This window comes from Candoia aspera, chromosome 2 (assembly GCF_035149785.1).
Source record: "Candoia aspera isolate rCanAsp1 chromosome 2, rCanAsp1.hap2, whole genome shotgun sequence".
Taxonomy (NCBI): Eukaryota; Metazoa; Chordata; class Lepidosauria; order Squamata; family Boidae; genus Candoia; species Candoia aspera.
This window is the reverse complement of record NC_086154.1, coordinates 264,433,320-264,457,738: the sequence shown is the minus strand read 5'-3', so window position 1 is coordinate 264,457,738 and position 24,419 is coordinate 264,433,320. Positions and strand designations below refer to the sequence as shown.

Genomic DNA, 24,419 nt, shown 5'->3' with positions numbered 1-24,419 from the left:
ACCAGGCTGTAATTCAACCCTGAAGTTCCTGCAAAAAGCGAGACCATGAAAATCCTGCCAAAGGTGTCCCAGTTTGTTACCTAATTCCTTCACATGCCCTCTAATGGCCAAAAAAAACCCCACTTCCAGGGGGTAAACAGTTGAACAGCCAACAGCTGCCAACGGCAGTGGATTGAAAAATTCAGCATGGACCTCACAACAACCACAGCGGAGCCACAGCAGGGGAATCCTAATCAGCAGGACCAACCTCAAGAAAGTGATTCCCAGTCTTGGGGGCCACCATGGAGAAGGCCCTGCATCCCGGGAGCGCCCCCCCCCCTGACAGGGACGCACAGTGAAGACCCCTGACTTGCCCGGGAGTGTTTGAGCTAATCAGTGGGCAATCGGGAGAAGGGGGAAGATCCCGGTCCCAATCTCAAAAGACAGGCAAAGAAATGCCCGTGGAGCAGAACAAGCGAAGGGCCATGGCCAGGTAAGCATCTCTGGGAGGTGAAAACTGGTGAAGGAGCAGTGGTCTGCTGAAGTCGGCCCCTGACTCGGCCAGGGAGGCTGCCCTGGGTTACAGCTGCAGTTTGCTCTGCAGCTCCCTTTGCCTGGGCTCTGCCGCCTTGCCCTTCACCCTCTCTTGAAGCCCCCCTCGCCAGGTGCAACCTGGACTCCTGCCTCCTTCCCTTTAGCCCACCAGGTTTGGAAATAAGACATCATCTGCATCCTCCCAGACGCCCAAGAGGTGCCTCAGCAACTCACATCCTTTCTCCTATGAATGATGGCCCTGTGAAGTCAACGGGGTTTAAGCACATGCTCAATTTTAAGCATTTTGCCTCATCCCTCCCTTCTCCCTGAGCACCAGAGCTGCTTTGCTTTCCTTTCCTTTTGGCCGCCAGATCTGAAGGATGGCCCCCTCCTGAACGCTTCATCAAAGGGCCTTTCCCCCCTCCTGGATGCCTCCCGGATGGCCCATCCCGAGACAGAGATCTGCAAGGACTGGGGATGGGGGAGGGAGGGAGAGAGGGTCTCCTCCATGCAGGGCCTTCCTTCCACGCTGGCTCCAGACCGTGTTTCTTCTTCATCGCCATCATCTTCATCTTCTTCATTCCCCTGCATGCAAAGGCTTTTTCATAACAGTCTCATTTCAGGGAGTTTTTCCCCCACCCCCCACCAGAATCATAGGCAGCTTGAGAAGTGGTTCGTTCATATTCACATGTGCACACAGACGGGCACGCTCACTTTGCGTTACAGGGCTGGCTCTCCAGCAACAAAAGGGAGCGATGTGGAGGCAGGTCACTTGCAGCGCCAGAGTGAAATGTCCCATTTGTCCAGGGGGTCTCTCTCCTTCTCCTCAGCCCCTTCCATTTTCTGCTCTTCAATTTTAAAGGAGGCCATCCTTCTCTTTCACAGGCTTCCCTCTGTTCTGGAGTCTCCCGAGGCACAGCCGAGGGAAGTGAAGGAAGGGTGCCCTGGTCTCTGTCTCCTTCCTTGTCCTGCCTTTCCCTGACATTTAAAGTCCAGGCTCAGCAAAAATCATACTGCCCTGAGAAGTCAACAGGGTTTAAGCACATGCTCAATTTTAAGCATTTTGCCTGAGGGCTTAAAACCCAGGCCTGAAGGTTTTCCTGATTAGAGGTCAAGAGATATTTGGCATGGCTATATATTCCTTAACACATCATGCGACAAGCTGGTCTTGAGGAATCCAAGGCTGGAGTTAAAATCTCTGGAAGAAACATTAACAATCTCAGATATGCAGATGATACCACTTTGATGGCTGAAAGTGAAGAGGAACTGAGGAGCCTTATGATGAAGGTGAAAGAAGAAAGTGCAAAAGCTGGCTTGCAGCTAAACCTCAAAAAAACCAAGATTATGGCAACCAGCTTGATTGATAACTGGCAAATAGAGGGAGAAAATGTAGAAGCAGTGAAAGACTTTGTATTCCTAGGTGCAAAGATTACTGCAGATGCTGACTGCAGTCAGGAAATCAGAAGACGCTTAATCCTTGGGAGAAGAGCAATGACAAATCTCGATAAAATAGTTAAGAGCAGAGACATCACACTGACAACAAAGGCCCGCATAGTTAAAGCAATGGTGTTCCCTGTAGTAACATATGGCTGCGAGAGCTGGACCATAAGGAAGGCTGAGCGAAGGAAGATAGATGCTTTTGAACTGTGGTGTTGGAGGAAAATTCTGAGAGTGCCTTGGACTGCAAGAAGATCCAACCAGTCCATCCTCCAGGAAATAAAGCCAGACTGCTCACTTGAGGGAATGATATTAAAGGCAAAACTGAAATACTTTGGCCACATAATGAGAAGACAGGACACCCTGGAGAAGATGCTGATGCTAGGGAGAGTGGAAGGCAAAAGGAAGAGGGGCCGACCAAGGGCAAGATGGATGGATGATATTCTAGAGGTGACGGACTCGTCCCTGGGGGAGCTGGGGATGTTGACGACCGACAGGAAGCTCTGGCGTGGGCTGGTCCATGAAGTCACGAAGAGTCGGAAGCGACTAAACGAATAAACAACAAAATATATTCCTTATCTTTAAAGCAGAGTTTTAAGGGGAGACTTGAAAAGATTTGCAAAACACAATTTTGCCCGGATGGGAAAATGTGGGGATGGTTGTTGGTAGAGCCAGCCAGCCAGCCTGCCTTCTTTCCTGCCTGCCTTCTTTCCTTCCTGCCTTCCTTCCTTCCTTCCTTCCTTCCTTCCTTCCTTCCTTCCTTCCTTCCTTCCTTCCTTCCTCCCTCCCTCCCTCCCTCCCTCCCTCCCTTCCTTCCTTCCTTCCTTCCTTCCTTCCTTCCTTCCTCTTCCCAACAATCCTGTGAAGTAGTTTAGGGCAGCTCACAAAAGCTTATTGGGGTCTCCTCTTGGCACTGAGTTTTATTTATTTATCTATCTATCTATCCATCAAATTTTATCACCACTCATCTCCCCCCACAAGGAGGGACTCGGAGTGCCAGACTCAAGATGGTGGGCAGCTCTCAGAAAGGCTCCTGGTCATCGGAGCAGCACATGGCTCTGCTTCGCAAGGCGGCCTTATCTCCTCTCGGGAGCATCGCAACAACCCTCGGAATTCCGGCCATCGTGGGAGTTTATCAGAGCCACAGCACAGACAGACTTTCCTCTGGAGCCCCCAGATCTAGCCAAGTGCCTCTGGTGCTCAAAAGTCCACATGGTCAATGTGGTGGCATTTTGCAGGGAAAACCTCCTGCATTTCCCACCTATTTGTTTGCAGAAGTTGCCCTATGCCAGCCACTAAGCAGTCCCTTTGGAGAGTATCCTACATTGCTACTAATGCACCTCCCTGGAGGAAAACTCCCTGGGAGCACCTTTAGAATGCTACTCTTGTGGCCTAAAAGCTGGGAGATCAGTGAGATTCATCCATTCAGTCACTTTATATGGCCGCCCACCTCAAATGCACGAGTCTGGTGGCTAACAGTGATTTAAAACAAGGTAAAAACATCACAACAAACTAATAAATAACATACGCAGCAGCGGAGATAAAGGACCAGCCAACCCAACCATCCTATGGCTCAAGCACACCCACCCCACCGGCCCCTGCTGGGCAGCCCAACCAGATCTTCAGGGCCTTGCGATTATTTGCCCAGATAAGCAAGCGGTGCAAGATTGTGGAGATCGTAGCCTGGCCGGGTTTCTCCTATTAGCAGGACTTACTTCCAAGTTCCTACACAAACGACTGCACTATTAAACTGATTTATTCCTTCTCTCCTGGAAGCCCAGTAACTGTATTTCTCTGAAAGGCAGGGTAGAAGGCTCTTAAAAAGAAAAGAAAAAAAAACAATCCCAGGATCCGCCATAAATTATAACTGCAGGATTCTGGGGGCAGAGCAACAACATGGAATGGAACAAAGCCACTATATTTTTGTAGCAGAGATCTCTCCCCTGTTTTTTCAAAACACATTGCAGAACGATTCTAGGGAAAGACGACCGGGGAGTTCCGGCACCAGCATTCCTACGTGCACCTGGCGGACACAAGAGGACCCGAAGGGGATCTGCGCAGGATGGTTATGGGGGGTAAATCTCCCCATCTCTCTGTTCTCCGTTCAGCCCTACTTGGTAGTGAGCAAGGAGCAAGGTGGGGTGGGGAAAATGGCAGTTGTGGTTAATTCATCAGATAAAGGCCCCAAGAGCGCAACATGGAACACAGCTACAAATTCCACAAATGGATCAATGACAGGGACACCTTGGTGGAAGCTGCCAAAACTCTAATTGCAAAAACTTGGGGAAAGGAAGCAGGACGTGGGCAGAAAATTCAGGGTATAACGAGGAGCTTGTTTTCTTTTTTGGAAAGCGATGTGTCAATATGACCTTAGGAAATACAATATCTCCCTCGCCAGAGGAAAAAGCACACTGGAAATTAAAGTACCTTTTTCGTCCAGAGAACCTCTGGCAAAACTGGCATGTTCCCATTTGAAGCCAAATGAAAGTGGCCTGTGAGAGAAGCGGCTTAGGAAGAAGTTGAAGTCCACCTCCCCTATCTCTTGGGCTGAGTGGGAATGATGGGACTTGGAATCCGACACGTCTGGAGAGTGGGAAAACACGGCGCAGGCTACACTACCTGCCATCTGGAGGGAGGACAGATCCTGCTGAAAAAGGCTGAAAGCGCCACAAACGGCTAATGATTTGCGGCACGTTTTGTAGAGGGATTAAAAGCGAAACGCAGTGACATCCATCCCTGGACTTGGAGAGACGAAGCTCTCCAGGGAAGGGTTCAATGCAGAAGCCCGCCTGCCCTTTAAAGGAGGGGCGCCAAAGGTGGCCCAGGGGCTGGCAGGTGGGAGGGGCTCGGTGGGTTCAGCCTTGGGGAGGGACGACTGAGCGGGAGGAGAAGAGCCCTCTTCGGACACCTGAAGGAGGAAAGTCGAGATCGGCCCCCTCTTTTTTTCTAGGGCAAAGGACCTCAGTAAAGGATTTAAGTTGCCAGAAAGTAGATCCCAACTGAATGCGGGGGAAAACTTCCTAGAGGACAGCAGTTTAGCAGCAGAGGCTGGTGAGACCCTATTTATTTATTTTATTTATTTATTAAATTTATATAGCCACATCTACCGATTGAAAACCAGGAAGCAGACAGAAGGTAAAATACAATACACAATCAACTAAAAGACCCAAGTCGAGGCCAGTGTGAAATGCCCTTGCCCATATGTCCTCCCCACATTTGCTGGGCTCTGTTAGCGTCCCAGTCCCAGTGTCTGGAGGAAGAGCCAGGTCTTCCTAGCCTTCTGGAGGGCCAGTGGGGTCGGGGCCCTCCAAATCTCCAGGGGAAGGCTGTTCCATAAGGCAGATGCTGTGACCGAGAAGGCGTGTTCTGAGGACCCACAGTGACCCTGAGCCATTGAGGGGTCCTGGGGCATGTGCCCTCTGCCGGATGTGTCCAAGCAAAGCTGGAAAGCCATCCGTCAGGGGCGAAGGAATTTGGATTTCTGTGCTGAGCAGGAGGTTGGACCTGATGGTCTTCGTTCTAGCTCAGAAACTCTGCTTTCAGCTCCACCATCAAACAGCTTCTCTGCTCTCCCAGACCAGGGTCGCTATGGAAGGTTTGCCAATAATTAATTCTGTCTCGGGTGAGCATATCTATGGAACCCTTTCCCCCTAACCCCCTCCATCCTGCCAGCCAGGTAAGTCCTCCCCAGATAATCTAGTGATTCGCTCCACACCCCACAGCCTTCTTTTGCCAGAGGCCCTGCCTTATTGCACTAAGCGCAGGGGATCAATGTTGGACTGAATTAAGGACTGGAGTTTGACAGCCCCAGTCAGACCGACCAGCCCAACGTTTTGCCCAGAATTGAAGGAAGGAGCTTCGCAGTCGAATGCCTCAGGCAGTTTTCACAGATGGCTTTGGCTATATTCCAGAAATGCTTTGCAGCACAAACAGTCTTGCAAGAAATATTTACAGCAACTTCACAAAATTCTTGATCTGTTAATTTAGAACAATCCCTGCTACTTGTCAAACGCGCTGCTTCCCTGCAGACGTTTAATTGTATTGGTGATGGAGAAGGTTCGGGATCTGTTGGGTGTGCAACATCATTTTATTTTTTTTTTATCCATTCAGTCGTGTCTGATTCTCAGAGACTGCCTGGACAAGTCCCTGCAATTTTCTTGGCAAAGTTTTTCAGAAGTGGTGCCATGGCTGCCTCCTTCCTAGGGCTGAGAGAGAGGGACTGGCCCAAGGTCACCCAGCTGGCTCCGTGCCTCACAGACTAGAACTCACAGTCTCCCGGTTTCTAGCCTGATGCCTTAACCAGGACATAAAACTGGCTCTCTGCAACATAATTAACTGAGTTTTAAACCATAAACGGAGCAGGTGGGGGCTAAGAAGCAGGCAAAAACATAAAAGCATAAAATGTCACTGGGGAGCATGCTATGGACCCCACTCAGGCAAAGCAAGGAAGTCCTCTGATATGCACCATCCATAAGCCTCCAACCTGGTGCCCCACCAGGCATTACATCACAATTCCTGCTAGCTGTAGTCTCAAGTACAGGTTGTTCTCGTTTAACAACCACAATTGGGACCAGCAACTTGGTTGTTAAGTGAAGCGATTGCCAAGAGAAACTGTGACCGTGCTTGTGATTTGACTTCAGCTTTCTTGGTGAATGTTGTAAAGTTACTTTTTCATCACTGTCGTAACTGTGAACAGCCGCTAAATGAGGCAGTTGCTAAACGAGGACAATGAGTACACATTTATGTGTTGTACTGACCAGGCTCTGAGTGGCTCATAGTTGTAAGAGGAAAAGATGGCAAAGTAGAAAAAAATAACTATCAGGCATAAACCTTGAATATATTCCCCCTTCTGATACATAACAATAGTTGGGAGGGGCAGAGATATCTCTACCAAAACAATTTAGAAAATAAAGTCTCATTTTATCAGTGCTACAATATCAGGATTGTAAAAGGGGAGATTCTGGGGATCTTAGCTTTAGAGGTTCAAAGTTTTGCCAGGTGATCCTGATTTCCTACACTCATGGACCTTTCAGGATAAATGATACAGTATAATTAAAACTGCAGGAAAAAAATGATGCAGAACAACAACAACAACAACAACAACAACAACACTTGGCCAAGAATATGGTGGCATAAAGCAGGGAAACAGAGCCAGGTGTGGGGTTTTGGTTTCAGTCGGGGCCCCGTGACAAGGGGCTGTTTGAGCGGCCTCCCCCCCTCAAAGGCCGAGGACTGGCTTGGGTCCCCCCACCCCGATCCAAACAACTCTGCCCCTTCCAAACCTGTGTGCAAAGGCACAAAGCCCACGTGGAAAGAGGGACCTTTTTCACCTCTTTCGCCCCCTTTGGTCCCCCCCTGCAGAAGCTTCTGCCCACAATATCTGGTGCTGCTGATGGACAATAAATATCCTTTTCCCAAGAAGGAGGGCCGGGCCTGGGCAGTTGGACGGTCTCTGGGTGGCCCAGAGCCATCGCTGCTGGCCCACTTGACTTGCCCGCCCTGGTTCAAAGTCGGAGGGAAGTCAGAGGCGGGAGGCCCTGCTCCATGACCTCTGCAGCCCGGCTGGAGCGCCCCGTCCTCCTTTGGCAGTGCCCGGTCTCCCCAGAGGCCAGAGGGGAGGACTCTTTGGCGAGGGGGTTGGAGGAGGCAGCAGCAAAGATGGACGGGCTACGCATCACAAAGAGAAGCAGATGTCTTAAGTGACAGAGCTGCTGTGGCTCATAGCTTCTGTTAGTGAACTTGATACCTGAGGGCCACCTTGGGAACCTGGGGAGCAATGGGCCCACAATCCGAGCCCCCAAAGGATCGGGGAGCTCTCCTGAATTAGCCCCCTATTCGTGCAGTGGCTCTGGTGGTGCCACGAGTGAGGCGCATGTCTTCTTAAGTGGGAGCCCAGGCCCCTTGTCCCAGGGAGGGAGCCCGTCTTCTGGCCCAGCAGGTTTGTGCCTCATCCACACCCTTCCCCTCCCTGGCTCAGTGGCAGCACCGTCACCAGGGCCGAGCGCAAGGCACAACGAAGCAGGTCCCTCTCCTCTCCTCTGCTTCCAGGATGACATTGATCTGTGGCTCTGGCATGCATTCCTAGCGCAGTTAATCCCTTTAGCCACTCACAACCAGAGCCACCCAGTCTGCCAGGCAGAGACGCCACCAGGGATGAGGTGGTGATACACCCGCCCCTCCATGGAGAAGTGCCAAGATACAAAGCCCGGGACCGAGCCTGCAAAAGTGCCAGGCTTGGCTTTTCTGCCACCGTGGGATGGGATCTTCTTGTTCAGGGTGAGGCCAGCTCCCTGGGATGACTGACCAGCAGCCCCAGGTGGCCTTTCCAGCTGCTCAACACCCCTTGGAAAAACCCCCAGCAAGGAAAGGCCAGCCTCCCCCCACCCCTGACTGTGTCCCCAGGAATGGGCCACCTTTCTTGGTACCTCTGTTGTCCTGCTGAAGCCTAGCCTCCAGGGCTTCAAGAAACTGGTCCTGCAGGCAGAGAAGCCCAGGTCAGAGCAAAGGGCAGGAGGCTGGCTCTGTGCCCCTGGAGCAGGCTCTGTGCCCCTGGGGCAGAGAAGAGAGGGACTTTCATCAGTGAGGGGCAGCACAACCAGGTGATCAAGGCAACCCCCAGGCCCAGCACCTCTGCAGGGGAGTTGGTTCTTGCATGGGAAGGAATCGGCGGGGCCGTCCAGCTTGTCTTCTGCACAAGTCTGTAACACCCACAAAGCTGCATCAAGCTCTAAGGCCCACTTCCGTTCCCCCCTCCCCGTTCTCACTTATGGGGGCCTCTGACATAGACAAGGAACAGCTTTGATGCAAAAGAACATACAAACTTTTAAAAAAGAGGTTATACAACGATTCTACAACCAACAACAATAAGTGTTAAAATAAATAATGAGCAATGCTGAGTATTGTGTTTTTATTTTTGTTTGCAACAGATTTTGGAGGGGGGTTGCTTCCAAGTCAGCCTTGACTCCTGGGGACCACATGGGCAAGCCTGCGCAGTTTCCCTGGCAGCGTTTTCAGAAGTGCTTTGCCCTGGCCTTCGTCCTGCCAGGGCGGAGAGGGAGGGACTGGCCTGGGTCCCCCAGCTGGCTTCCAAGCTTAAAGCAGGACGAGAACTCCTAGTCCAACTCCACCATGTAAAAGTTTCACTGACTGACTGATTTTTCTTTTTTCTTTTAAGCTGTACTTTCAGATCTTGGATGTTGAGAGAAGTCAGTCCCCCCCTTGCCAATTCTTCCAGGCAGCTAAAATCGAAATCCCAGCTCCCCAGCTTCCAGAATGTTGTGATTGTTTTCTCCTCCCAAGAATGTTTTTCCTGGCCTGAAAGCTGTGCTCCTGAGCCCACTTCCTGGGGAATAAATCTCATTAAGCAAATGCCTAATTCTCATTGAGTAGGTAAATGTCTCCCAGAACAAGGCCACTTGACATTTAAAATGCAAACATCACCGGCTGCTGGGTCTTTTAATCAAAGAAAAGAGAACAGGACTAACTACCTTCTATGCAGGACACTGAAGATGAGCCGGGAGGCTTCCAGGTTAACCTTCCCCTTGAAATGCTAGTTTCTACATATGTGTGTGTGTGTGAGTGAGTGAGTGTGTGTGTGTGTGTATGTGTGTGTGAGGTGGCCACACACAGAACTGTGGAGCCCTTGGTGCTCTTTGAGCTTGGTTGTTGGCTTGCAGACGTTTCGTTACCTGACTAGGCAACATCTTCAGTGCTAACCCCACTCCCTTCTAGCACTGATGATGTCACCTGGTCTGGCAACGAAAGGTCTGCCAGCCAACCACCAGCTCAGAGAGCACTAAGGGCTCCACAGCTCAACGCTGAGCTGCAGAGATTCTCTTCTATTGGCAACGCGCAGAAATGCCCTGCTGCAGGCATCTCTTGCAGAACAAGCGTGGGTCCACAGCTTGGTGACCTTCTCTCCTGCAGGAGACTGGCCAAGAAGCAGCAGCGGCTTTCCTTCTGTGGTGTTTGCAACAGGACTAGTTTTTTCTGCTGTTGAGATTGGCTGATTGGTTTTATACCCTGCTTTCTATGCTGGTGAGTACAGATGCAGCCCACAGATGCTCTGAGCACGGAGAGAGAGTGGGCCAAGCACAGCTCTGGAGGGAGGGGAGATCCTCCTCCCCCTTGCAGCTTCCATGGGAGCATCTTCAGAAGGGCCCCAACTGCAGACCAGGAAGGCTGGCCGGGCTCAGAGTAGGAGCGGGGCCTTTAGATCAGAGGTTCGTAACCTCTGTGTGCCATGGACCCCGGTGAGAGTCCAGTGAAACCAACAGACCCCTTCTCATAAAAATACATTTCCATGCACAAAATAAAATATATAGATATAGACTGTATTTCAGAGGAAACCAGGGATGCTCAGATACAGTATATAACAAATATGTAATATAGTAATATATGTGTAACTTCATTAATCCATTAAATCAGTGGCAAGACAATAAATACATTTAAAATGTAGGCAAATTAAAGTTTAAAAAATTTGGAGTCTAGAGCCATAAATTACTTTGTTGGCCTATATTACTTATTGCAAGAAAGGCTACATTTCAGTTAGAGGTTAGCGAAAAGAAAGTTGTAACTTTTTTTCTATCCAAGTTCATGGATTCCCTGAAATTTATCCCCGGATCCCAAGCGGTCGGGGGACTCCAGGTGAAGAGCCTCTGCCTTAGATGGTCAGTACCTCAGCAGGTTGGGGCTTCAAAGGGTAAAACCAGCGCCTTAAACTGTGCCTGGTGGTCCTGGGCTGATTTCCACCCTGGAACTTTTACTGCCCCTTTGGAGGGTAGCTGCATGGAGATGCATTGCAATAGTTGAAACAGGATGTAGTAACGATGGGGCTCACTGTCACAAAATGCAACCCGCTGAGGGAGACTCATGGCTGGCCTATCAGATGTAAATCTACCAAAGTGCTGTTTGCAACAGCTAGCACCTGGGAATCCAGTAGCAGAGGATGATCCAGAAGTGCCTCCAGCCAGCCCTTCCAAGCAGGACGGGCTTCACTTCCTGAGTCCCCTTTGCTACTTCCCATGTAAGTAAGTTATAGGAGTTTTCAAATGGGCTCACTCCATGCACGATCTGACCTGTTCAAGTTCCTTCATTTGCCCCCCAACTGACATCTTACCTGCTTCTTTGCTGCTGGTTCCTTAGTCAACCCACAGACCAGTCTGGCTCTTGCAGAGAGGGCCAACGGCCTGGACCATATACATATCCCACAGACCAGCCAGGGCTTCCCCAGTAGTGCTGAGATCTGTCAGGTGCAGGTTGTCTTCACTTAACAGCCACTCATTTAGTGACGGTTCAGGCTTACGACAGTGCCGGGAAAAACCGACTTACGACTGGTCCCCGCACTTACGACTGTCGCAGCACCCCCACAGTCACATGATCACGATTTGGGTGCTTGGCAACCAGTTCACATTTATGACTGTTGCAGCATCCCATGGTCACATGATCGCCATTTTCAACCTTCCGAGTCAGCTTCCAGCAAGCAAACTCAATGGGGAACTGCGTGATTCGCTTAACAACCATGTGGCTTGCTTAATGACTGTAGTGATCCGTTTAACGACTGCCACAAAAAAGGCTATAAAATTGGGTCGGATTTGCTTAATGACCGATTTGCTTAGCAACTGAAATTCTGGTCCCAATTGTGGTTGTTAAGTGAAGACTACCTGTATGTGGGTAAGGGAATTTTAACCAGTCCTCTGCCTTTGCAGAGATTTTCATCAGTTGTAAGTCTATCACTGGCCTGGGAATGATCGATCTTTGACAGGGGAGCCACACAGGACTCCTCTGTTTTCAGACCCAGCTCCACTGGAACAGAAAATGTCCCGTGCTGCACATGCAGGCCCCACCTTAGCTGGGAAAGCAACCTTTGGTCATTTAGGATGACATGCAGTCCTGAGGCACCCTCAGCTGGGCCACTCTAGCAGGAGTCCTGGGGTCCCCAGGGCAAGGAGCCCAGGGTGCCCCAACCCCATGCCCAGGATCACCCTGCTGGCTCAGGAGCAGAGACCAGCAGGGGCCAGGGTAGGTGCTGTCCCAGTCACCTTCCAGCCTGGGCTCAGAGTGCTGGATGGAACTGTAAAAAGAAAGGCTATCCCAGGTCACACGGGGGGAGGCAAGGAGCAGACACCCCGCACTCTCCTCCTGGCAGCAGAGATGCCCCCTGCGCACTGTGGCCTCTGGCTCCTGGCCTCCCCATGGGGCGCAGCAGCAGGAGCCCTGCCTGTCAGCACAAGACTGGGAAGGAAGGAGAAGGCCAGACCTTCGCCCTCACTTGGGGAACGAGGGAGCCTCGTTGCTTATGGCTGGCTACTAAGCCATGGGACAGGAGTAGCCTGGACAGCCACCATCGATACATCAACCTGGGCATGTGGCCCAAACAAGGTTATTCATTTCCAGAGGTGTTTATCTCCCTCCTGTCTGCTCTCAGGGGAGAAAACATAATTATTACTTAAACGTGAGTTAATTCAGCTGAGGTGTTGATCGATAATGGAGAATTACTCTTTTAAAAATGGAGAAATCAACAGGCAAGGCGGAAGATGTGCCTAGTCCTGGGAGGATGCAATTTTCAGCATCCTGAAAAGCAGAAAATGTGAGGGCCAAGAGGGGATGCGGAAGGAGGTGAGCTCCAGGCCTCTCCAAAGACCCACTAGGTGGAAAGAGATGAACCTGCCCATCGTCCGCTTTCCACTTTTGATCAGGGAGCCCAACAGTTTACTAGACTTCCAAGGATGGCTTTGGCTGGAACTGGCTGGGGATTATGGGAGGGGCAGATTAGGCAAATCCAAATTATTTCCTGCTGGGGTTCCAAAGCCTGCCTCTCCTCAGCTCTGCTGGGGGGCAAAAGGGGCCCCCCATCTAGCCTATCTTCCCACAGTGGCAGGCAATGCCTTGAGGAGACAGCGCACCCGGAGTGCGTTTTGCACCGAAAGGTGGCATTTGGAGCCGCACAAGTTCTCAGTGTTCTCGTCCCAGGAAGAACTCGGTCTTCGCAAGCCCCCCTGAATTTCTCCAGGAGCCCACCTGGGTCTCCCTCCAGCAGCTTTGGACCCTCTTCCTTTGGGGGAAGGCAACCGTGTCATTTTAAACACATTGCTTTAATCTGCCTGTGCCTTTTAATCTTTTATTTATTATTACTAATTTTTTTGCCATACTTTATTAGTTTTTATGATATACTGCTGGCTTCTGTTGCCTCTTTGAAGAAGAGACAGAGGGAGGGAGAGAACTTGTTGTAGCTGCTCATTTTTAATTCCTTTGGCAAAAGCTGATTAGAAGAGTTATTACAATGGGGTATGACATTAAATAAAATGCAGCAAAAAGTGTGATAACGGAGCAGGCTTCAATAAATAGTTGGGGGACAGTTATTTACACCAATCCACACAGCCTCACTAATTTGTTATCTTCAGCCATGCACTGTATCAGTAAATAATAACAACAACAAGCATAATTTCCTGCCATCACCTTTCTACAACAGGCACATGGAAAAATGCTCCTGAGAAAAACGTCTGTCACCTCCTACCACGTAGTTGTGGCATAACCTGTGGCCAAGGTCTCTTTGGCCAAACAGCCAGGCGCCCAGAAGACTGAGAAGCAGAGATTCTTCTTTTGGGGGGTGGGGGGGAGGGAGGAGCAGGAGGCACTGACCACTCACCTTGCTGGTTGTGCTTCTGAGCACAGACTACCAACATTGCTGTGAACACCACACAGCAGGCTGCGGGCACGGGGGGAGCCATCTGTGGACACAAAGAAACACAAGGGTCATTGTAGCAGAAGCTTAGTGGGCAGAGCAGAGAGGAGAAGGGCAGGAGAAGGGAAAAGGGGCACAGCAACCCTCCCTGGGGTGGATCTGAACCACGGAGCAAGAGGGAAGGGCGAAGAAGAGGAAGGTGGCCCCTCATCCTCTTTTCATATTCTGCAGAAAGGGTTCTACCCTTGGCAAAAAAAGCAGGGAACCCCTCCCCCACCCCCCCAGCATGGCTGCACCTTGGCTCCCAGCCGGGAGGGCTGATAGGGAGAGATGCTGTGAATTCATTTCCTCCCCCCCTTGCCGTTTATATGGTTGCCCATCTTGCTACGGTGACTCTGGGCAGCTAACAAGAAATTAAGACCAGGAAACAACTCTAATTAAAAAGGAAATTACAATCAATATCAATCAATGAATCCTGTGCCAGGGGGTCCCCACAGATCATTCCATCTGGCAATCAATAGGAATCAACAGCCAGCCAACCCACCCACAGGGATCACCAGCCCAAATGCCTGAGGAACAACCAGGCTTTGATGTTTTCCGAAAGGCCAACAGGATCCAGGCCATGACAGAGAAGGTGCCTGACCAGTATAGACCAGAAGGTCCCAGAAGGGCAGCTGTGTGCCTTGGCTCAGGTAACAGGCTAAATTCTAATCGACGACTGTGGTACAAGCCACAGTGTTGTTCCCTACATCATGAAATTTTTGCACAAATGATACGAATCATGTTATCGGTATCCTGCCAAATCTCACAATACACAGTGGTTTAGAAAATAAAACACAGAAACAAAACATCATAAAACACGAAGAAACAATGTACCAAATAATGATGAATAGAATGATAAACACTGTAGTAACTACAGGTTCCCACTCAACACTGGGCAACATCAGCCACAAAGCCCTGAGCAATAATTCCCTCCTCATCACAGTGTACAAGAGTTGGGCCAATCTACCTTCCTGAGGAACCTCTTCCATGAGGTGAGGGCCCTACTCCACTTCCAGGGCCCCACCAATCTCACTTCTCATATACGATGAACCCCAAGATCCCCAGTGGGATGAGCACACCGGATGGCTGATTCTCCCTTGAGGAGATAGTCCTGGAGATCCCTGAGAGCCAAATCACGTAGGCTTTCAAGGTCAAATCCACTGTTGAAATGGACACAGGAATCCATCAAGAGCCCACACAGTGCTTGCAATTTAGATGCCATTAGGCTACTGCTTCTAGCAGTCTTCAAAGGCAGCCCCATGCATAATTCACAGCATTTGCACAACACTGTCATGAGGCAGGTGCTGTCTCTTTTCCCCTCCCATGGAGACCCATGGTTCTAAGCAGACACAACTGCTGTGGTTGCTTAACACACTAAGCAGACACAACTGCTGTGGTTACTTATCACACTAGGTTCACCCAAAAGACCATAAATGGCTACGTAATTATTTGGTCCACACAACCTAAAACAGTGCATCAGCAGGACAACCTGTGGCACCTCCAAACCCCATCTTGCAATTCCAGAACCATGTGCTTGCCCTATTTTCCTCCCATTCCTGGGATCACTTGCTCCAGGCCACAGCAGATTATTCTTTATTCCCTTGGGGTTCCCTCTCCTTCTCACCCATGACAGCACCCTTCCCATGTCCTACCACGATGATAGCAGTACTCCTTCTGCGATGTTTTCTGATGGCAAATTGTGACAAATACAATCCACATCTTTCTAGCCTCGACTTCACTGCCCTATGGGTAGTAGATGATATTCTGGAGAAAAATAAAATAGGACCTTGGTCCACACTAAGGCAGGGCAGCTGTTCATGGTCTGCTGGGAAGTTGATTGAGAGTCATAAACCAAACAAACATCTGGACATGCAGGAGCCTGAAACAGAGATGAGGGGATGGAGCCATGCATGGCCGGAAGTGCTTTTTCTGATGGACTGACTCCAGTGCCCCCCACCTACAGTGCTCCAGGGTGACTGGGGAAGATGAGAGCTTGAGACAGTCCCGCTGCTGAGCACCAGGGCAGAGAAGGCCGCAGTGGTGAAAAACCAGGCGCTCTGGAAAGGTCTGAGGTGTCCATGGAAACAAGGAGCAGAGTGCTCCAGACTGGCCAGGAGCTGAGTCTTCCATGGTATCCAAAGCAAGTCAGCTTCTCTTTTCAGCCCTATTGTGTCTTCCCGCAGCTTTCCTTTCCAAATCTGAATGCTGCCTTCTGACTGGCGGCACTGGGGATCTGTGGCTGGGCAGCGCCATGACAATCCTGGCAGGAGATTAAGGACAATCTTCATGGAAGTATTTATCACACTACCGCCAAGAGCCAATTTCACCCTTTTTAAAGCTTCTTTATTAATTGTTGTTTATTCGTTTAGTTGCTTCCGACTCTTCGTGACTCCATGGACCAGCCCACACCAGAGCTTCCTGTTGGTCGTCACCACCCCCAGCTCCCCCAGGGACGAGTCCGTCACCTCTAGAATATCATCCATCCATCTTGCCCTTGGTCGGCCCCTCTTCCTTTTGCCTTCCACTCTCCCTAGCATCAGCACCTTCTCCAGGCTGTCCTGTCTTCTCATTATGTGGCCAAAGTATTTCAGTTTTGCCTTTAATATCATTCCCTCAAGTGAGCAGTCTGGCTTTATTTCCTGGAGGATGGACTGGTTTGATCTTCTTGCAGTCCAAGGCACTCTCAGGATTTTCCTCCAACACCACAGTTCCAGAGCATCTATCTTCCTTCTCTCAGCCTTCCTTATGGTCCAGCTCTCGCAGCCATATGTTACTACAGGGAACACCATTGCTTTAACTCTGCGGACCTTTGTTGTCAGTGCGATGTCTCTGCTCTTAACTATTTTATCGAGATTTGTCATTGCTCTCCTCCCAAGGATTAAGCGTCTTCTGATTTCCTGACTGCAGTCAGCATCTGCAGTAATCTTCTCACCTAGAAATACAAAGTCTTTCACTGCTTCTACATTTTCTCCCTCTATTTGCTAGTTATCAATCAAGCTGGTTGCCATAATCTTAGTTCTTTTGAGGTTTAGCTGCAAGCCAGCTTTTGCACTTTCTTCTTTCACCTTGATCATAAGGCTCCTCAGTTCGTTTTCAGCCATCAAAGTGGTATCATCTGCATATCTGAGATTGTTAATGTTTCCTCCAGCGATTTTAACTCCAGCCTTGGATTCCTCAAACCCAGCATGTCGCATGATGTGTTCTGCGTACAAGTTGAATAGGTAGGGTGAGAGGATACAACCCTGCTGCACTCCTTCCCAATCTTAAACCAGTCCGTTGTTCCGTGGTCTGTTCTTACTGTTGCTACTTGGTCGTTATACAGATTCCTCAGGAGGCAGACAAGATGACTTGGTATCCCCATACCACTAAGAACTTGCCACAATTTGTTATGGTCCACACAGTCAAAGGATTTAGAATAGTCAATAAAACAGAAATAGATGTTTTTCTGAAACTCCCTGGCTTTTTCCATTATCCAGCGGATATTGGCAATTTGGTCCCTAGTTCCTCTTCCTTTCCTAAACCCAGCTTGTACATCTGGCAATTCTCGCTCCATGAATTGCTGAAGTCTACCTTGCAGGATCTTGAGCATTACCTTACTGGCATGTGAAATGAGTGCCACTGTTCGATAGTTTGAACATTCTTTAGTGTTTCCCTTTTTGGGTATGGGGATATAAGTTGATTTTTTCCAGTCTGATGGCCATTCTTGTGTTTTCCAAATTTGCTGGCATATAGCATGCATTATCTTGACAGCATCATCTCGCAAGATTTTGAACAGTTCAGCTGGGATGCCGTCATCTCCTGCTGCCTTATTATTAGCAATGCTTCTTAAGGCCCATTCAACCTCACTCTTCAGGAAGTCTGGCTCTAACTCACTGACCACACTGTCAAAGCTATCCCCGGTATTGTTATCCTTCCTATACAGGTCTTCTGTATATTCTTGCCACCTTTTCTTGATCTCTTCTTCTTCTGTTAGGTCCTTGCCATCTTTGTTTTTGATCATACCCATTTTGGCCTGGAATTTACCTCCAATGTTTCTAATTTTCTGGAAGAGGTCTCTTGTCCTTCCTATTCTATTGTCTTCTTCCACTTCCGCGCATTGCTTGTTTAAAAATAATTCCTTATCTCTTCTGGCTAACCTCTGGAATTTTGCATTGAGTTGGGCATATCTCCCCCTATCACTGTTGCCTTTTGCTTTCCTTCTTTCTTGGGCTACTTCTAGTGTCTCAGCAGACAGCCATTTTGCCTTCTTGGTTTTCTCTTTCTTTGGGATGTATTTTGTTGCCGCCTCCTGAACAATGTTGCGAACTTCTATCCAGAGTTCTTCCGGGACCCTATCTACTAAGTCCAGTCCCTTAAATCTATTCTTCACCTCCACTGCATATTCCTTAGGAATATTAGTGAGCTCATATCTAGCTGATCTGTGGGTCTTCCCTAATCTCTTGAGTCTGATCCTAAATTGTGCAAGAAGAAGTTCGTGATCTGAACTACAGTCAGCTCCAGGTCTTGTTTTTACCGACTGTATAGATGTCCGCCACCTTTGGCTGCAAAGGATGTAGTCAATCTGATTTCGGTGTTGTCCATCTGGTGAAGTCCATGTATAAAGCCGTCTCTTAGGTTGTTGGAAGAGAGTGTTTGTTATGCAGAGTGAGTTGTCTTGGCAAAATTCTATCAGCCTATGTCCTGCTGTGTTTTGTTCTCCCAGGCCATACTTACCTGTAATTCCAGGTATCGTTGGACTGCCCACCTTAGCATTCCAGTCTCCTGTGATGAAAATAACATCTCTTTTAGGTGTGTTGTCCAGTAGGTGCTGCAGATCCTCACAGAACTGCTCTACTTCAGCTTCTTCAGCATCTGTGGTTGGGGCGTATATTTGGATCACTGTGATGTTAGATGGCTTGCCCTGAATTCGAATTGAGATCATTCTATCGTTGTTTGGATTGTATCCAAGCACTGCTTTAGCCACTTTACTATTAATTAGGAAGGCTACTCCATTTCTTCTGTGGTCCTCTTGTCCACAGTAGTAGATCTGGTGGTCATCTGATGTGAAGTGGCCCATTCCAGTCCATTTCAGTTCACTGACGCCCAAAATGTCTATCTGTAATCTTGACATCTCACCAATAACCACATCCAATTTGCCCTGGCTCATAGATCTTACATTCCGGGTTCCAATGGTGTGTTGATCCTTAGAACATCGGATTCGCCGTTCATCACCAGCACCGTCGGCTGCTAGCCGTCCTTTCAGCTTTGAGCTAGCTGCGTCATCACGTCTGGGGCTAGTTGGACTCATCCTCTGTTCCTCCCCAGTAGCATTTTGACCATCTTCCGAGCTGGGGGTCTCATCTTCCGATGGTATACCGACGTATCTCTGGTTGTACTGATCCATTTAGTTTTCACGGCAAGAATACTGGGGTGGGTTGCCATTACCTTCCCCAGGGATTGCGTTTAGTCTGACCTCTCTGTCATGACCTTCCCATCTTGGGTGGCCCTTCACGGTTTAGCTCATGGCATCATTGAGGTGCTCAAGCTCCAGCACCACGACAAGGTAACAATCCTTTGCTGAAGTCTTTATTAATACAAACATCAAAACCCCAAAGACAGAAAAAGAACAGAATGACAAGACTCCAGCATGAAAATAAACATTAAAAAAGGGTGTACATATATACCAGGGATGTCTCCGGGGTATGATAAACAAACTCAAGGTATGGCCGTGGCTGTTTGATCAAAGCTCCCCCTGTTTTGTATGTGTGTTGCACACAAAGCACACACAAAAAACAGGCAGAGCTTCAATCACCCCACCCTGGCCACCTATCGATTTTGTTGACTACACCGTGCAGACACCCCTGGTGTATATATTTCTTGCTTATACTAAGAAGAGAGCTCTGGACCTTACTGACCTCTTTGCAGGGAGGGCTTCTGAGCCCTGTCCTGAATGCCCGGCAGCTATACGATAAAGTGCCACAAGATGCTCTTTTGCCCGCAGCGCTATCTAGCATCTACGTGAAGGCGCTGAGTGTGGTCATCAAGTATTTTGGAGAGAGCTTCATCAATCTGCTGGAGAGGCCCTGTTCTACAACTCCCTAACATCTGAGCTGGGTGAGGCTTGTTCTGAACTTATGTCTGGACTCAGTGCTGGGGTGGATCAGGACCAATTAAGTGTGCCCCAATCCTAAAGAGAGAGAGACTTTAAAGACGGGTGGATGGTTCTCTGGAATGGGAATGGAGGGGCCTTGCCTATTCTCAGAGGGACTGCACTTCCTCCCCTGAAATTTGGGTGGCTTGAGGATGCTCCAAGGATGTTGTTGGACCAAGGATCTCTGTGGGCAAGAGCAGCTATTGCCAGCTTTTGGTTGAGGTATCACTTAGGTCTTTTCTTAGATAGGAATCGCTGCCCACTAGTGACCCACAGCAGCTTCTACACTCATCTGTCACCGTTGTGTTGATATAACACAACAAAGTATTTGGATTGTAGCAGGAAAGAATCAAATAAATAAGTAACACAATGAGGAGAGGTTTATATCCGCTCAGCAATGGCTGGGCGACCGTAGAAGATGACATAAGTCACAGGAGGGGAAATGGGCAGAGTCGGCCGAAGTGCTGCAGTTCTCACACTGGCAATTTCACATTTAGGCAGGAGCGACACCCTTGTGTGTGGAGCTGCCCTTGCGCTTGGCCCAGATGCTCAGCTGGTGCAGAACGTGGCAGCCAGGTTGCTGAGGAAGACACCTGGCCATGAGCATCTTTTGCTTCTTGTGCAGCAACTGTGCTGGCTGCCGATTAACTAGCAAGCCAATCCTTTTGTGTTTTTAAATATAAATTCCTACTATTTAATAGGAAAAAAAGTGCAAAGAAAAAAGATACAAAAATAGAAAATGGCATAAACATAGAAAACAGCAGAGTTTTTAAATTTGGCATTGACCACACAGAGTAGCATTGATCAGCCTTTTGCTTAGGCAGAAAGTGAACACGCATCATTGATCCCAGATTGTAAATCAGTTTGGCATGGTTTTTCCATAGTGATTTTTTTTTCCTGTGCTGGCTCAATAGATCAATAGTTTTTCATAGAATGTTAGATTCCAAATTTTAGGTATATAATTCAGAAACACATTTGCATCTTTAAACCGTATTACTTTCCCCAAAACTGTATCAATCAATTTAGGAATATTAAACAGAAACAGGATGATAGTGGGTGCAACCACATTGTCCCCCCACCCCCAACATTTTAAGCTTTGAGCATAATGAAGTTGACAGCCAAACCTGTCTAAATATATTCTCTGAGGTTTTCAATAAAGATGAAGACAAATCTTTTCTTAATCTCCTCTTAATATCACAAACATATTCTTTAATCACTGATTTGTTAAGATGAGGTATTTTGCCTCTTTATTCCAGAGTTCTTGCAAATAACTAACATACAGCGTAACAATAGCCTTTAATTCTCTATTAAAAGGAACAGTCTAGGGCCAGATTCAAGGCTTTGCTTTTGACATTTAAGGCCCCAAGCAACTTGGGACCCAATTCCCAATGGACCATCTTTGCCAGTACAGACCTGATAGATCATTATTTATTTATTTCATTAGATTTGGAGGCCACCCAACACCCAGATGACTCTGGGTGGCTTACATCCGAAGACAGGAAACAATAAAATAGAAGGAGAAGGAGGAGGAGGAGGAGGAGGAGGAGGAGGAGGAACCATGCAAACCTGGACAAAAACACAACCCACAAAAAACCTCAACAGAATGACCACCAGGGGCTCAGCAGCCACCCTACCCCGGGCCTGGGAGCTAAGACAGGTCTCCCAAAGCTTCAGGATCAAGCAAAGGGTGGGAGCAATATGGATCTCTGTGGGGATGTTTTTCCGGACAGCAGGCACCGTGACAGAGAAGATGGCCTAGAAAATGAAGGTCATCAGGGGACATCCCTGCTCCACGTGCCCCAAGTTGCAAAGGGACAATTAGTGAAGGTGTGCAGGTATTGTGCCACTTGGAGGATTCTGATGCTGAGGACCCTGCTCTGGATGCCCAGGCAAATGCCAGCCTCAGGAACGAGCAAGTTCTCAAGGTTTTGAGGTTGACTCCACTGGGAATCATCTGGGGCAGCTGCCTGCGTGATCAGATGATGCGGATCCCAATCCCAGGCAACCGCCCAGTCCCTGGAGATGCCACCTACTTCAAAGAGCAGCACAGAGGCATTTGCCTTGCTTTCCCACCAGGCCGGAGAGGCACCAGCCTAGCTGAGAGCCAACCCCATACAGGCTTCGTGTCCCTGTGCCTTGACCCTTGTGCGCATCCGGACCCTCTGACCCTCTCACCCCAGGCTGGCGGAGGACCTCCTCGTCGTGCCTGGACCTGGGTCTGCGACAGGACCACGCCGTCTGCTTGCAGACTCGGCTTGGACTCCTCCTCGGACGAGCTCTTGTGCTTCCGCAAGCCTCCCTGGGAGGTGCGTGCACTTGCGCACACCAGCGCTCTGCTGGCTACTTGTGAGCAAACTGCCTCTGCTCTCCTGTAGGTGTTGCCTGAGTGGGCACTTGATGGCGCACAATGGCTTGCTGCTTGTGAGTAAACTCCTTGCAGCCCTATCTCTGCGTGTGTGCTCACCCTGAAAAAGGAGAGAAGGGGTGTGTGTGTGGGGGGGGCTTTTCCTCCTGGGAATTCTCCGCCTGCCAGTTCACCTGCAAACGCATCTCCAAGGCCCCTTTGGAAGACTTCTCTCTCCTCCCAGGCCATCCTTGAATGAATACCGCATATCCAGTAGAGCATGCTTTTGCTCTTCTTCTTCCCTTCTAGAAGTTGATTATTGTCATGTTCTCCATTTCAATGTCCTGTAGACATCGTAACGTTTCACATGTCACTCTTCTAATCCGTGTTTCCCTGTTGGAAATTTCCAGCCCTGCGTGGCTGTAATCTCTGGAATGCATGTTTGGGTTGGTGACTCTGTTCAAGGTTACTTTCCCAGGCCGGTGTATGACGATGGATGGCATCTGGGATGGGGTGGTTGCTACGGGGAGGCACGGGGCGGAGTTGGCCTGAAGCAACAGTATTTGATTTGTATTTCGCGCGCTTTTGGTTTATTCTCAGCTTTGTCTGTATCTGCACACTATTCCTTTAATAAATCAGTTATCTTAAAGCCCGGGCTTGTGAGACTGAGTATATTGGAGTAGGCAACCATTACAATTATCTTATTTCTATACCATTTTAACTACAGGTAGTCCTCGACTTATGACCATTTGTTTAGCGACTGTTCAAAGTTATGACAGTGCTGAAAAAGTGACTTATGACAAGTCCTCGCACTTACAACCGTCGCAGCATCCCTGCGGTCACGTGATTGAAATTCAGGAGCTTGGCAAGTGGCATGTATTTACAGCAGTTGCAGTGTCCCGGGGTCATGTGATCACCATTTGCAACCTTCCCAGCTGGCTTCTGACAAGCAATGTCAATGGGGGAAGCCAGATTCACTTAACGACCATGTGATTCACTTAACCACTGCAGCAAAAAAGGTCACGAAATCGGGTATGACTCAGCTCATGACTGGCTCGCTTAGCAACAAAAATTCCAGTCCCAGTTGTGATCATAAGTCGAGGATTACCTGTAGTTGTCTGCATTTTGTTTTTAAACTGCTGATCATAACCCTCTCTGAGGTTTATACTAATGAGGAATGGTCCAGAAATGGACCATTGTAAACTGCCCAGCGTCACTTGGCGAGATGGGCGGTGAAGAAGTGCGAGAAATAAATAAATAGATAGATAAATAAATAAATAAATAAAATGCACTAAATACATAGATAGGCAGATTCTAACCTGCTATATGAAGCTGAGCTGGTGAGGCAGGAAGCAGCAAAGCCCAGGCCAGGGCCAGTGACAGCCGCTACGTCAGCCATGAACAGGCCCCTCCCAAGGCTAACAAGAGAATGTCCGTTGGTTTGGAAAGGGAGGAGGAAAGAGTCCAGAATTTAAACGTGTTTTTCAAACTTGGCCACTTTAAGAGGTATGGACTTCAACTCCCAGAACTGGAGCCTAAGCCTTGCTTTTTGGGTCCTGCGGCAGACGGATCTTCTGGGTGGGTAAGACTTCCTTCTCCTCTGCAGCGAAGAAACTAACCTAGCTCAGACTGAGAGCCTCCTGCGGAGGAAGCCAAATCCTGAATAAGGGATTAAGTGTCCGGAGAGCCGGGATTCACAGCCACGACTGGGGTGAAGCTCGGCATCGCCCACACTCAGTACGTTTTCTGTAAAGGCGTTTGTGTAGATGAAAGCAATCTATCGTGCATGACTCTGTTGCTATGGGAGAAAAGAGTCCTTTTCATTCTGTGTAGCTGGCTGGCCCTTACAATCTGCCTCCCATCCCAGGATGTGATTCTCTACCAACCCAAGCACAACTGCAGGAGAAAGCCCAACTCTGCTGCATTCAGAGGGTCTCTGTGCCTGGCACCCCCCCCCCCCACGCCAGCCCACTGCAACTCTGAAATCAGTGTTTTCTGAACACACAACGCCTCGCTTGCTTTGACTGAAAATGTCACCTTGGGTTGGCTAAGACGCTGAAATGAAACACCTTGTGTCTAAATGTTTTACTTCGTGTCAATTCACGGCACTTTAAATTGCTTTTACTGGCTTGTTTTAAAAATAATCTTTCAGACTTATTCAGAATAAAGTGACTGTCATAATTGCAAGCCAAAGCACAGAAGACAGGGAGTCTCATGGAAACAGACGGAGCATGCTTCAAGGTACGGGGGCCTGGCTGGCCAGCAAAAGG

General features: G+C 49.0%; 1 protein-coding gene across 3 annotated transcripts in view; it reads right to left on the bottom strand.

Annotated features, from left to right (window-relative positions):
* Positions 1-24,419, bottom strand: part of CNTFR (ciliary neurotrophic factor receptor) — a 320,553-nt gene that overhangs the window by 124,216 nt on the left and 171,918 nt on the right. For all 3 annotated transcript variants that reach the window (XM_063295908.1, XM_063295909.1, XM_063295907.1), the window contains exon 3: positions 13,598-13,679. In XM_063295908.1, the coding sequence (XP_063151978.1) occupies positions 13,598-13,679 (82 nt within the window). The remainder of the gene's footprint in view (positions 1-13,597; positions 13,680-24,419) is intronic.